The sequence below is a fragment of the Heloderma suspectum genome, chromosome 8, assembly GCF_057233095.1.
Source record: "Heloderma suspectum isolate Gila_16-S chromosome 8, 16-S_ref, whole genome shotgun sequence".
NCBI lineage: Eukaryota > Metazoa > Chordata > Lepidosauria > Squamata > Helodermatidae > Heloderma > Heloderma suspectum.
In genome coordinates, this window is record NC_139465.1 from 17,968,821 (window position 1) to 17,983,744 (window position 14,924).

General features: G+C 41.3%; 1 protein-coding gene across 1 annotated transcript in view; it reads left to right on the top strand.

The window, feature by feature from the left end:
- The window catches only part of ITFG1 (integrin alpha FG-GAP repeat containing 1), a 172,990-nt gene that overhangs the window by 19,269 nt on the left and 138,797 nt on the right, over positions 1-14,924 (top strand). The window contains exon 6 of the mRNA XM_084813044.1: positions 4,591-4,685. Within this exon, the coding sequence (XP_084669170.1) occupies positions 4,591-4,685 (95 nt within the window). The remainder of the gene's footprint in view (positions 1-4,590; positions 4,686-14,924) is intronic.

The window sequence follows — 14,924 nt, forward strand, 5'->3', positions numbered from 1 at the left end:
TGTTTTAAGTAAGGAAACTGTTTGTATCCTTCAAACTAAGAGTACTCTACTTAAATAAAAAGGGAAAAGGTTCCCTCATTTAGGTAAATTACTAGTAATTTAAGATAGATAGAGATAGATATTTAAATAGCTAGATTACTGTCATTTTCCTGTTATTAAGAATTGGCTTCTTCTTACCAAAAATCTGTTTAGAACGTCTTTTTTGACGGGGCAAATTATTTTGTATTATAGGGATAGAATCGACGTTTTGATGTTGAAATCATTTAAGTGTCTTGGGTGGTGGGCAGAGAGTTCTTCTGCCCTTCTGAAATAGGTTTTGTGGGGGTTTGGGCCATTAATCTCTTTCATTTTTATCAAGATGACTTCCATTTAAAATCTGTGACTTGTGGAACAAAGGCTGCATATTCCTCAAGGGTGTGCATAACAGCAGCTGTAACCTTGCAATGATTATCAGCTTTTGAACAAAATAGTCTCTCCCTGGTCCCTCTCCTCCCTTCTGCCCTGTCCCCCCGCACTGGGTGGGAATACTTTTAGTCAAAAGTAACATTGCTGTTCAAAAGAAGGTTGAGTATTATAGGTCAGTTTATAATAAATTCCTTTCAATATATGAAAAGTGGGTTATGATTTATTTCTTTGCACATCAGTGTTCTATTTCTTAATGGAGAAAATGTTCAGAGGGAACTTGGGAAGAAATCAGAGCAGACTTACAGTATAGTGTCTTTATCCATTTGAAAATGGAATATTTGCCTGCCAAATGTTGAAATGTTTTAGAATGAATGAATTTCATTCAGTGCAAATGAACTGATTTGCAGTTCATGCAAATATCTGACAAATAGAACTAATCAATATGGGTTGAGTTCATTTGGAGTACAGTTTCCATGTTCAAGAAACATGGTTCAGGAAGGATGTTGGGAAAGAATTCTCCTAAAAATTACAAAAAAAAGATAAAGCATCTGTAAAACAAATACTTAAAGAATTCGGTATGTTTAGTTTGGCTGTGTGTGCGTGCGTGGGTGGAAAGAACACTAATACTGCGATCTGATTGTTGTTGGTTCCAGGTTTGGGGGGATCTTGGGCAACATGCTCTCAATAGGCCCACATCCTCCTTATCACTTTTGCTGCTGCCCATTTGCTTGCTGCCCTATGGGAGGTGGTGCCACTTGTGTCCATAGGGCTGCTGCTCCATGGACCCAGTTGCCACCACCTCACAGAGACAGGACAAGGTGTTCAGAGGTTACTGCTCCTTTTCCTTGCTCCACTCACTAGTTCAGTGCAGATAGGTGAAGAGGAAGAAACAGCAAGAAGGAGAACCAGCAAGGTCTGGAAGCTCCAGCGATTGCAGTAGCCCCCCTACTGGAGTGTGGGCCTCAGCAAGGGTGTGGAACACCAGCTGTCTTGGTTTGTTGGCAGCCTGCTTGGCTTTTTGTGCTGGACGCAGAGGAGGAATGGAGTGTTCCTCCTCACTTGCTAGCCTGCTCACGTCCCTGCATGCAATTCCTTGTTGCCTATGGCTACCAGGCTAGTACTTAAATTCAAGGGTGGTTTGCTAGGCTATACAGCATGGGGACTGTTGTTGGGGAGTCACACCCTCTCCTTCCCGCTGGGCATGGGGACTGTTGTTGAGTAAGGTAAACCCACCTCTTCTCACTGGGCATGTTGAGAGAGAGTTGCAGAGTGCGCTGTGTTGTCTCCTTAGATTTTTATGGAGAATCTGCTGAGAGAAACCCTTGCTGGCTCAGAGAGGGCAGGATTCTTTTATAATTAAGATACATTTTTATGTTGCCCTTTCTTCAACAGGCTCAGAGGGGTGTTTGCGATTCTTCCTCACCCCTTTCATTCTGTGAGGTAGCTTAGACTGAGAGCCAGTGACTGGCCCAAGGTTACCAAGTGAGCTTCATGGCTGAGCAGGAACGTTAACATGTCTTCCTGGTCCAAGTCTAACTTTGCACTACAGTACACTGGGTTTCTCCCTTCCTGAAGTGCTCATGTGATGTTGATGTTGTGGAGCATCAGAGTCTGTCTGGTGGGGTATCTGTCTCTCTGAAGTGAGGATGCAGGTAATCTTTGGTGGCTGGTCCTACAGGGACTGGCTCTTTCTTTAATTTACTTCCAACCTATGAATAGCTCAGGCAAAAAAATCAAATTCCATTGAGCTGTTATCATCAGAGGGCATCCTGCTTGGGTTTGGGTGGGTTATTTTTTTAAAAACAAGCCATTAATTTGCAGTTTCTTCCTATGAATGAATGGCCTGCTGCTTAAATGTAATACAGTATGCACAGGAGGTTGGCTCTTATGAGCTGAAGGTTAAATTCTGAGACAAAACGGCATCAATTTAGGGTACAAGTAAGACTTTATGGGAATAAGTATCTTAAGACTTCTTAAAGAATACTTCTTAAAGAATACTTAATCAGTGGGTGATCTGCTGAGAGGTTCAGCAGGAGCAACAGTTATACCAATTCAGTGTGTTTAGGTTACTGTTGGGAAGAAAAACATATCTTTTTCTTGGCTTTCCTGACTTAGACTACACAGCTTCCCCCCACCCCTATTCCTATTTCCAAGTGTCTTGCCTTTTTCATGCAATTATAGCTATTCTATATAATCTTAAAGTGTGAGTTCTTCATATGTGTAAATACAGTAAAATACATTTTCACTAGATGTCTGCTTGTTTAGTCATTCTTAAAGAGGCAGATTATTGGGTATAGTTTTCTGGCTGAGTTCCCAGATCTTCATGGCATGGTACTAACATCCTTATTTCAGCTTTCATTTTTTTGTTTTTGCTGCTTGGAAATGTGCCTGTGAATATGCAGAATTCAGGCATATAAGTGTAAAACTGAATTTTAAAAGACTTTACAATTGTCACTCAATGTGAATCAGAAGCTATGGACAGCAGAGATGGTGCTAACACAGCCATCCTTCGGTTATCATGTTCCAAAACTGAGAACTATTCTGTGGAATACTTAAAAAGTAGAAGCTATAGCAATCTAGAAACTACTATTAGAAAATTCAAGAAGCATTGGCCCATTAGCACAACTAGCTGTGTGTGTGTGTGTGTGTGTACCGCCTATGTGTATGTAAGGGGGGAAGTCCTAATTAAAATGTTACGATGATAAAATATTACTATCATATGCCAGAAACTTGACAGGAAATTGGTCCAACAAGCAAGTTTCTTGTTAAAAGCAATAACTACAAGGCAAGATGACAACTGCATAATGGATGACTGGTTTTTATTCTGGAAAACAACATTGTTTCGAATGTAGGTAATGTGTGCTTGAATCAAACTAAAGCAATGTTAGTCCTTTGAAATGGTATTGACCACATTACCATGTCACTGTAAATTAAGGGTAGGCAACCCAGTGTCTTCCAGAAGTTTTAAAGTGCCTTGCCATTAGCAATTCTGTCTGGGACTGATGGGAGTTGTAGTCTAAACAACAGAGGGTCTCAAGTTGCCCAGCTCTGCTCTAAACTATCACAGTGGGCAGCAGGGCCGATGTCAATGATAAACATAGTCAGGCATCTGCCAAGAGCCCACGCCCCAGCTGGGGCCAACTGACAAGTGTCCCTGGAGTTGCTCCTCCTCTTCACCGTTGCAACCTCCTTGTTCACCTGTCCCTCACTCTGATCCAGACAATGGTGGCGGTGTGAAGCAGGAGCAGCAGATGCCACTGCCTACTTGCTCACTGGTTCTCTGTCTGTAAAGCAAACGGATGCTAGCAATGATGAGAAAGAGGATGAGAAGTAATAGCAGCAGCAGCTAGTAACAATGGTGGTGAGAAGGTAGAGTCACTGTGGGAGGAGGCCCATTGAGGATGTCTTGCCCAAGGGCCCTCAAAAACCTGAAGCCAGCACTGATGTGCACAAGCTGAAATGAGCCTGAGCAAGCCAACAAGAGACCATCCAAGCATGGGTTACTAAGCTGGGTTCTTTAAGCTGACCAGTTAGTAATAACCCACAATCCCCAGTTCACGCACAACAATAAGTCAAGTTTAAGAGAAACTGCAAGTAAACACTGCCAGAGTCATTCAGCTGTGCAGGAGGAGGAGCCTGAGGCTCACTTGGGGCTCATTCCAGTACATGCGCATCATACTAAATAATGGTTTTGCGTGGCACACAAACACGGCCCTTGTGCTTTCCTGTGTCTCAACTTGTTCTTCAGGGGTTGTTTTTTTTAAAATTAAGCATGTAAAAACAATATGAGACTTGTGGAACCTTAGAAGCTAACAGAGAAAGACCCGGCTCGCGTGTAATGTGTTGGGACTGCTCAAGAGCGCACACGTACACTGTCTCCCTTCCTTCCACCCACCCACCTGCTTGCTGCTGCCCTCCTGCCTGCTCACCACTTCCATTTTCTTTCCAGCTGAGCCAGAGTTTTGAGCCAACAACAAGTCAATGAGTTGTCATAACATGCAAACCAGAACATATTGTAGCATAAGCTTTTGTTGGTCACTTCGTCAAATGCATAAAATGATCACCTAAGAGGATAGACAGATGGATGAAGAGAGACATCTCTCTCTCTGTCTAATCAAGTTAATATGTATAAGTGATTGATTACCTTGTTTTTAAAATTAACTATTAATAATTTTTATTTCTTAGGAATTTATCATGGCACCCAGCACTGGACACACAGAACAAAATGTGTAGACCTCATTCTCATGCATTTATAGATCTGAATAACGATTTCACTGCAGGTGAGTTGCTCATTGTCTTTTAAACTTAGTTTTGCTATTGCTATGTTCAAGCAATGATACTATTAAACGATGATATATTGGCTATAATTTTGCAAGGCTGGGTAGGGTCCAGGTCTACAGATCTTTCCTAGTGGAAAAATAATTTGTCTCAGAAAGAAGATACAGTGATACAAAAATCAACAGGCTCAAGTCTTTTCTTCTGTGTCTAGTGGGAGTAGTATCAGCAAGGTGGTTCTTAGGAAGAAAAGGGACTGAGAGGAGTGCTTTGATTACAGGGAGGGGAGAGGAGTAGACCTCTACCTTTTGTGATGGCCCCCTTAGCTACTTTTTTAAAAGGCTACAGAGAGGTGTGATTTCGGTCCCCCATGGCCTTTCTGCTGGGATCTCTCCACTATGTCTTTCTGTGGCTTATGTGTCTGACTGAGGAGGACAGGCTGGTGTACAGCTCTGCACTGTTTTGTTTAATCAGGCTGTCTATCCAGATACACTAATGTTCAGTGCTTGTATTACATGCAGACAGAGGAGGTTTGCTGCCCCTTCCCTTTTTTGTTGTCCCATTTAGCTTTAGAACACTGGGCAGGGTGGTGGTGGTATGGTTTGGCTAAAATTGGGAGGAGTAAGGGGTGGGGCGTGTAGATTTCAATAAGGCTCCCTTTCCTTGCCCTCCATAATTGAAGCTCTGGTTGAGAGGCCAGATTTCGTGGCATGTTTTGCCTTCCTGGTGCTTTTAGAATAGCTGTACCCCATTGTGTCATCTCAGCGGTCTTGTGAGATGTTAGGTGATCAACATCTGAACAAAGCAGTAAAGCCTGAAATCTTACCCTCTTCAGGAGATACCTAACTTGAAAATGGCTTTGTATTTTTTGGATCAATATAGGCAAATATGTCTGCCTCAAATGTTAGGGCAACTTATTCCCCACCAGATGCCTCTAGGAAGCTCACAAGCGAGACATAAAGGAGGTAGCCCTCTTGTATAGGTACCACAGGATATCAGTTACTTGTATCCTGTGAATACCAGCAACTGGTATTTGGTAGTATACTACCTCTGAACCTGAAGGTTCCACAGCTGTCGTGACTAATACCTGCTGATAGAACTATTCACCAAGTTTTTGTCTAAGTTCAGAAAGGAGATACCTTTTTCCTTTACAGTGGCAGCCAAATTGGCAACATTTAAAATATGCTTAAAGACCTGTGAAGCAAATGTCTTTCTCATTTAAATTCTTCTTCTAATTAATGTTCATTAGCTTAAGAAGAAATCTGTAATTGCTCCTGCTACCCATATAAAGTATTATACATGACTGAATCCTTATTGCCCATTCTGTGGTATGTTATCACTGGTATTCGATGAAATGTTGGCATACTCTTTGCATTCTCCGTTTTATAGCACATGGTTCTAGATTTAAGTTGTGATTTACAACAGCAAGCAATATGAGGGCACAAGAGGCACAGAAAGTAGTGTACGTCATATAACATAGCGTGACCTCCTAGTTCACGCATCACAGTTCTCAAACCGAAAGTCCAAGGTGGTGATTCTTGCTGACATTAATATTTGTGAAAACAGAACCAATATTTTTTAAACCATAATGAATGAATGAATCTACAAGTGTTATGCTCTGAATGCATCACCTTCCTTCCAAGGGAATTTGTAATCTTTGAAATTCTCAAAAATTTAATGGGTGCAGCAGCTCTGGCTTTACTTCTAAATACTGAGGAGCTATTTACTAGTCAGTTGGCATCAGAGGGGGAAATCCAGAAGGGTGCAGTGGAGGCAGTAGGATCCTAAGCTATTACTCAAGTTACTTCACAGTTCTGAAGAGGAATGGCGGTCTCTGCCGTATCCTGGACTTTCTGGATTTGAACACCTTCATCAGGCCCAGGAATTTCTGGAAGGTGACCTTTGCCAACATTCTCTCCTAGCTATAACAAAGAGAATGGGTCCATCTCAAAGACACCTATTTTCACACCAGCCTCCAGCCACATCAGTGCCTCAGTTTTGGGTCTTCCCATTTGGTCTCACTACGTCCCTGAAGTCTTTACCAAATGCCTCTCCATTGTTGCCTTCCACCTTCATCTGTGAGGTACGAATATGTTTCAATACATCCATGATTGACTTCTGGTTGCCCTGATGTGCCATCTGCTCCTCAGTCATCATGCTCCACACTCTCGACTATTTGGGTCTGTGTGTAAATGCCAAGAAGTTGTGTCTCAAGTCTACTCACCACCCACAAATTCATTAGCATAGCCCTTGGGTTCCATGGAAGTCTGAAAGTTCCTACCACAAGACAGAGCAACAACTCTCAGGCACCTTCCTGCTGACACCACCTGGATTATTTATTTCATTTATTTCATTTTTATACCTCCCAATAGCCGAAGCTCTATTAAGAAGATTAATAGAGCTTAAGGATTAAGAATAGTACATTGAATTCAGCACTTGCTGGGGCTTATGGCAGCAATCACAGTGGTAACTTTCTTTGCTCAGCTTTATATGAGACCACTGCAAAATTTGTTCATCCAGGATTTTTACCCACTTCAAAATTCCAAGTCACTAACCTTACCTGCTACAGTCAGATATTCACTTTGGTCAAAGCATGCAAGAAGCTGCAGAAGAGGTAAAACAGAATTCTCTTAAGCCCTATGGGATCCCTCTGCAGGTGGAAAGGGTCACACCTGTAGAATTATTTATGTAGTGCCATTAATTGCATGGTACTTTCCAAATGATAAGAGGACAGGTTCCAGTCCTGAAGAACTTACAATCTAAACTTTTACGCAGGGAAGACAATAGGGGAGGGGAAGGATAAACAACATGCACCCGCCAAATGAGGTGAGGTAAGTGCTATGAGAGAGAGGTGGTGCCCCAGGTACGTATGACCAGCATTCAGTGGTGGTGCCCCAGATACGTATGACCAGCATTCAGTGGTGGTGCCCCAGATACGTATGACCAGCATTCAGTGGTGGTGCCCCAGATACGTATGTCCAGCATTCAGTGGTGGTGCCCTAGATACGTATGTCCAGCATTCAGTGGTGGTGCCCCAGTTACGTATGTCCATCATTGTGTTCATACAGTGGCCAACCAGCTGCCTATGGGAAGCCCACAAGTAGAACGTGGGTGCAGTAGGACCCTCCTGCCCTTGTTCCCCAGCAATTGGTTTAGAGAGGCATACTTTTTCTGATATTGGAGGTAGCATATAGCCATCAAGACTCATAGCCATTGGTAGCCTGATTCTCCATGAATTTGTCTGATCCCTTTTTAAAGCCATCCAGGTCGGTGGCCATCACTGTGTCTTGTGGTAGCTAATTCCATAGTTTACTTATGTGCTGCGTGAAGAAGTAATTCCTTTTGTCTGTCCTGAATCTCCCACCAAACAGCTTCATTGGATAGGAACATGGGGTAGTATCCACTGTTAGTCCAATATTAGAGTAGACCCATTGAAAGAATGGAATGTAAGTTAGTCCCGACTAACTTAAGTCCCAGTCATTTCAATGGATCTATTCCACATAGGACTAACCTGGGATACTACCAATGGGAAGCTACCTTATATTGAGTCACACCATTGGTCCGTCTCACCCAATACTGACTGGCAGTGACTCTCCAGGGTTTCAGGCAGGATTCATTCCAAGCCCTACCTGGAGATGCTGGGGATTGAACTGGGCATCTCTACCACTGAGATTGAAGCTGCTCTACCACTGAGCTTTGGTCCCTCCCAAGACACCTGGTTCTTATACTATGGTTCTTGTATTATGAGGGCATTACATAATGCCTTCCCCAGAAACGCTTATCTGGTGCCTACATTGTAGTTCTTTGGTGCCAGGTGAAGGCCTTTTTTCTTCCAAACTTTTTTTATCTTTCAGCTTTAAGGTGTGTTTTTAGATGCTTGCACTGTCATTATCCCATGGTGTTGGTTTTATTCTATGACTATTTTAATAAGTTTTAGATTTTCATTAAAAACTATATAATTATATAGTGTACCTTATTGCGGACCACCAAGAGAGCTCCAGCTCTTGGACAGTATAAAAAAGGGTCTAAGGAAATTTTATTTCAGCTATATATATCTTAGGTTTAGTTGCACTATAGTCCATTCTCTGATGTACAAAGGCTTCAGGGAAAAGGTGGGGGTTTAGGAGGGATTTGAAGATATTTTTAAGGATTAAAAATACCTTTAAAGTGGTAGAGGAAGACAAATAACCAACGGGAGAGATTCGTGCCTTAAATATAGAGAGTACACTATTTCCGCAACAGATGTAGCCAAAATAGTCGAGCCAGCTAAACTATTCATGACAGTTGTATCATTACAAACAGCTTAACAGATTTAAAGTATGTCTGAAAAAGAGGCGAGGATCATCTGTAGTCTGGGCATCTTTATTCCAGTTTAGTTTTAACCTAATCCATTTTCAAACTGCCAGTGTATCCCCCTCCTCCCCATTGATGGAAGTTGGCATTCTTACTTAGCCGAGATCCAAAGGACTGTGCAACTATTTTATGTAGCAAAAGGGGTATGGGACTCATGTATGTTGTACAATAGAATTTCATAAGCCGTCTGTAGTATGGCTTCTGGCACAACATCATCCATTGTTCAGAAATAATAATTATCCCACTGGGCATGCTGAAACACTTGGATGTGACAAAAATAGTTTTCTGCTCCTTATCTATCTATCTATCTATCTATCTATCTATCTATTTATTTATTTATTAAATTTATTAATCGCCCATCTGGCTGGTCACTCAGCCACTCTATTTGATTATGTATTTATTTGTTCCATTTATATTCTGGTTGGAAGTCGTACAGGCCCACAAGGCACATTACAGCAATACGGTGCTGGAACTAAGCCTATGCCTTAGGATGTGTAACTGAAATAATTGTGTATTCTTTCCCTGTTTAACCCCTGCCACCATCTCTGCCCCCCTCTTCCATTATCTTATTTGCATCTTATTCTTAGATTGTACAGATCTGTCTCATTCTTTGTAAAGCACCATGTACATAAATGGTGCTATATAATAAAGCCTTCAACAGTCCTTTAAAAAGAAAGTAGTATTAGCAATAATAACAATAACAACAACAACAACAATAGTTATATACCAGTAATCTAGAGCAGGGGTGGGCAGAAAGTAGATTGGGATCTACTGGAAGATTTCTGGCTAATTTGCAGTAGCAAAGGTTTCTGCCTCTCTGTTGTTTTACAGCAACAACAAAGTGACTTTTTTCCACCTAAATTTGACTGCTGAAGTGAAGAAAGCTTGGGGTGACTACAAGTGGAATTCCATGTGAAAGGACTGTGAGCTCAGTTCACCCTGGTATTTTTTTTTATATAATTTTATTTTTAAAAAAGAAAACAACAACAACATAAACACATAATACACATACACTGAAATATCTCTTGAGATTGTAACATATCTACCTTTGGCTCCCCTTACACAACAAATGCTTATTATTATTCTCTACTTCTTATCTTAGTTGTATATCATACACTGAGTTCACAGACATTATCTCATTTCTCTCCTAATTTTTAACAACAACAACAAAAGAGAACCAACCATCTCAAAGTTCAAAATCCACATACGTAGATATAATTTTTCTCTATTTCTTGTACAAATTCTATGAAAGGTTTCCAATCTAACATAAATTTAGTTGTTGACCCTTCTTTAATTATAATAGTAAATTTTGCCATCTCTGCCAGCTCCATCATTTCCATGATCCACTCGCTCACAGTTGGTATTGTTTCATTCTTCCACTTTTGTGCATACAATAACTTTGCAGCAGTTGTCATGTAGAGAAAGAGGGTTCCCCCCTTCTCTTTTACGTGTTTATCTGTTAGTCCCAATAAAAACGTTTCTGACTTTAATTCTATAGTAGTCTTTAATATTCTTTGAGCTAAAGACTGTATTTGTTTCCAAAATATTTTAGCTTTTTTACAAGTCCACCATAAATGATAAAACGTTCCATCTTGATCTTCACATTTCCAACATTTTCCAGAAACACCCTTATACATTTTAGACAGTTTAAATGGTGACCTATACCATCTATACATAATCTTATAAAAATTCTCTTTAAGACTTGTATGTAAAGTAAATTTTAGAACTTTTCCCCACATACATTCCCACTCTTCCATTGATATATTATGACCAACATTTTGTGCCCATGTTAGCATACAATCTTTTACTTGTTCATCCTCTGTCTCATACCTTAACAGTAATTTATACAGTTTAGCAATAACATGTTCATCATTTGTACACAGTGCTGTTTCAAACTCAGATTCTGTTTGTTCAAATCCACCATTTTTCTCATCTATTTTAAACCTTTCTTTAATTTGCAAATATGAAAACCACTGGCAGACATGACCTTCTTCCAATAAGTTTTCCCTTGATAATTCCCCTTGTGACAATTCCAGTAAATCATTATATCTTATCCATTTATGCGTGCTATCAAATTCTCTTCTATGCATTGCTTCTTGTGAAGATATCCAATGTGGTGTTTTTTGATAAAACCTTAATTTATATTTATTCCAAATTCTTAATACAGCCCATCTTATATAATGATTATTAAAATCTACATTCACTTTTGTTTTATCATACCACAAATAACCATGCCAACCATATCTCAATTCATGTCCTTCTAGTTCTAAAAGTCTTCTATTTTTCAACGTCACCCATTCCTTCATCCATATCAAGCAGCAGGCAGAAAAATAGGTTTTAAAATCTGGTAATCCCAAGCCACCTCTTTCCTTTGCATCTTGTAAAATTTTTATTTTAACTCTTAGTTTTTTTGCTTGCCATATAAACATTATATCTCTCTGCCACTGCTTAAAAGGGAAATCCGATGTAATAATGGGTATCATTTGAAACAAAAATAACATTCTAGGTAATACATTCATTTTAATCATTGCAATTCTTCCCAAAAGTGATAGCTGTAATTTTTCCCATTTTAACAGGTCTTGTTTAATTTCATTCCACACCTTAACATAGTTATTTTGAAAAAGCATGTTGTTGTTGTTGTTCAGTCGTTCAGTCGTGTCCGACTCTTCGTGACCCCATGGACCATAGCACGCCAGGCCTTCCTGTCCTGCGCTCTCTCCCGGAGCGTGCTCAAGTTCATATTCATTGCATCCGTGATGCTATCTAGCCATCTCATCCTCTGCCGTCCCCTTCTCCTTTTGCCTTCAGTCTTTCCCAGCATCAGGGTCTTTTCCAGGGAGTTTTCTCTTCGCATTAGGTGGCCAAAATATTGCAGCTTCAGCTTCATTATCTGTCCTTCCAATGAGCACTCAGGGTTGATTTCCTTTAGGATGGACTGATTTGACCTCCTTGCAGTCCAGGGCACTCGTAAGAGTCTTCTCCAGCACCACAGTTCGAAAGCATCAATTCTTCGGCGCTCAGCCTTCCTTATAGTCCAGCTCTCACAGCCATACATTACTACTGGGAAAACCATAGCTTTGATTAGACGGACCTTTGTCGGCAAGGTGATGTCTCTGCTTCTTACTATGCTGTCTAGGTTGGCCATAGCTTTCCTCCCAAGGAGCAAGCGTCTTTTAATTTCATGGCTACAGTCACCGTCTGCGGTGATCTTGGAACCCAAGAAAGTAAAATCTGTCACTGCTTCCATTTCTTCCCCTTCTATATGCCAGGAAGTGATGGGGCCAGATGCCATGATCTTAGTTTTTTTAATGTTGAGTTTCAAACCAGCTTTTGCACTCTCCTCTTTCACCCTCAACAAGAGGCTCTTTAGATCCTCTTCGCTTTCTGCCATTAGGGTGGTATCATCTGCATATCGGAGGTTGTTGATAATTCTCCCAGCAATCTTAATTCCGACCTGTGATTCATCCAACCCGGCATTTCTCATGATGTACTCTGCATATAAGTTAAATAAGCAGGGTGACAATATGCAGCCTTGTCGTACTCCTTTCCCAATTTTGAACCAATCGGTTGTTCCATCTCTGGTTCTTACTGTTGCTTCTTGACCCTTGTACAGGTTACTCAGGAGACAGGTAAGGTGGTCTGGTACTCCCATCACTTTAAGAATTTGCCACAGTTTGTTGTGATCCACACAATCAAAGGCTTTAGCGTAGTCAATGAAGCAGAAATAGACGTTTTTCTGGAATTCTCTTGCTTTCTCCATGATGCAGCGAATGTTGGCGATTTGATCTCTAGTTCCTCTGCCTCTTCTAAACCCAGCTTGTACTTCCGGTAGTTCTCGGTTCGCATACTGCTGAAGCCTAGCTTGTAGGATTTTGAGCATCACCTTGCTGGCATGTGAAATGAGCGCAATGGTGCGGTAGTTTGAACACTCTTTGGCGTTGCCCTTCTTTGGAATTGGAATGTAAACTGACCTTTTCCAGTCTTGTGGCCACTGTTGAGTGTTCCAGATTTGTTGGCATATTGAATGCAGCACTTTAACAGCATCATCTTTTAGGATTTTAAATAGCTCGGCTGGAATACTGTCATCTCCGCTAGCTTTGTTGTTACTAATGCTTCCTAAGGCCCACTTGACTTCACTCTCTAGGATGTCCGGCTCAAGTTCAGTGACCGCACTATCATGGCTATCAGGGACATTCAGATCTTTCCTGTATAGTTCTTCTGTGTATTCTTGCCACCTCTTCTTAATCTCATCTGCTTCTGTTAGGTCCCTGCCTTCTTTGTCCTTTATCATGCCCGTCTTTGCACAAAACATTCCCTTGATATCTCCAATTTTCTTGAAGAGATCTCTAGTCTTTCCCATTCTGTTGTTTTCCTCGATTTCTTTGCATTGTTCATTTAAGAAGGCCTTCTTATCTCTCCTTGCTATTCTCTGGAACTCTGCATTCAGTTGGGTATATCTTCCCCTTTCTCCCTTGCTTTTCGCTTCCCTTCTTTCGTGAGCTACTTGTAAAGCCTCATCAGACAGCCACTTGGCTTTCTTGCATTTCTTTTTCTTTGGGATGGATTTCGTTGCTGCCTCCTGAACAATGTTACGGACCTCCGTCCATAGTTCCTCAGGCACTCTGTCTATCAGGTCTAATCCCTGAAATCTATTCCTCACCTCCACTGTATATTCATCAGGGATATGATTTAGGTCATACCTGAACGGTTTAGTGGTTTTCCCGACGTTCTTCAATTTAAGCCGAAATTTTGCAAGAAGCAGCTCATGATCTGAGCCACAGTCAGCTCCAGGTCTTGTTTTTACTGACTGTATGGAGCTTCTCCATCTTTGGCTGCAAAGTACATAATCAATCTGATTTCGATATTGACCATCTGGTGATGTCCATGTGTAGAGTCGCCTCTTGTGCTGTTGGAAAAGAGTGTTTGCTATGATCAGCATGTTCTCTTGGCAAAACTCTATTAGCTTTTGTCCTGCTTCATTTTGTACACCAAGGCCATGCCTGCCTGTTATCCCGGTGATTTCTTGACTTCCTACTTTAGCATTCCAATCCCCTATGATGAAGAGGACATCTTTTTTTGGTGTTAGTTCTAGAAGGTGTTGTAGGTCTTCATAGAACCGATCAACCTCAGCTTCTTCGGCCTCAGTGGTTGGGGCATAGACTTGAATTACTGTGATGTTGAATGGTTTGCCTTGGATTCGTACTGAGATCATTCTATCATTTTTAAGATTGTACCGCAGTACTGCTTTTCCCACCCTTTTGTTGACTATGAGTGCTACTCCATTTCTTCTAAGGGATTCTTGCCCACAATAGTAGATATGATAGTCACCTGAATTAAATTCGCCCATGCCTGTCCATTTTAGTTCGCTGATTCCCAAGATGTCGATGTTCAATCTTGACATCTCATGTTTGACCACCTCCAGCTTACCTTGATTCATTGATCTGACATTCCAGGTTCCTAAACAATATTGTTCTTTACAGCATCGGATTTTCTTTTCACCACCAGACACATCCACAGCTGAGTGTCCTTTCGGCTTTGGCCCAGCCGCTTCACTCTTTCTGGCGCTACTTGGAAATACCCTCTGCTCTTCCCCAGTAGCATATTGGACACCTTCCGACCTGAGGGGCTCATCTTCCGGCGTCATCTCGTTTAGCCTTGTGATACATTCCATGGGGTTTTCTTGGCAAGAATACTGGAGTGGGTTGCCATTTCCTTCTCCAGTGGACCACATTTTGTCAGAACTCTCTGCCACGACCTGTCCGTCTTGGGTGGCCCTTCACGGCATAGCTTATGGCTTCATTGAGTTACGCAAGCCCCTTCGCCACAACAAGGCAGTGATCCATGAAGGGTAAAAAAAAAATCATACAATTCATATTTGTCAAAATGGCTCC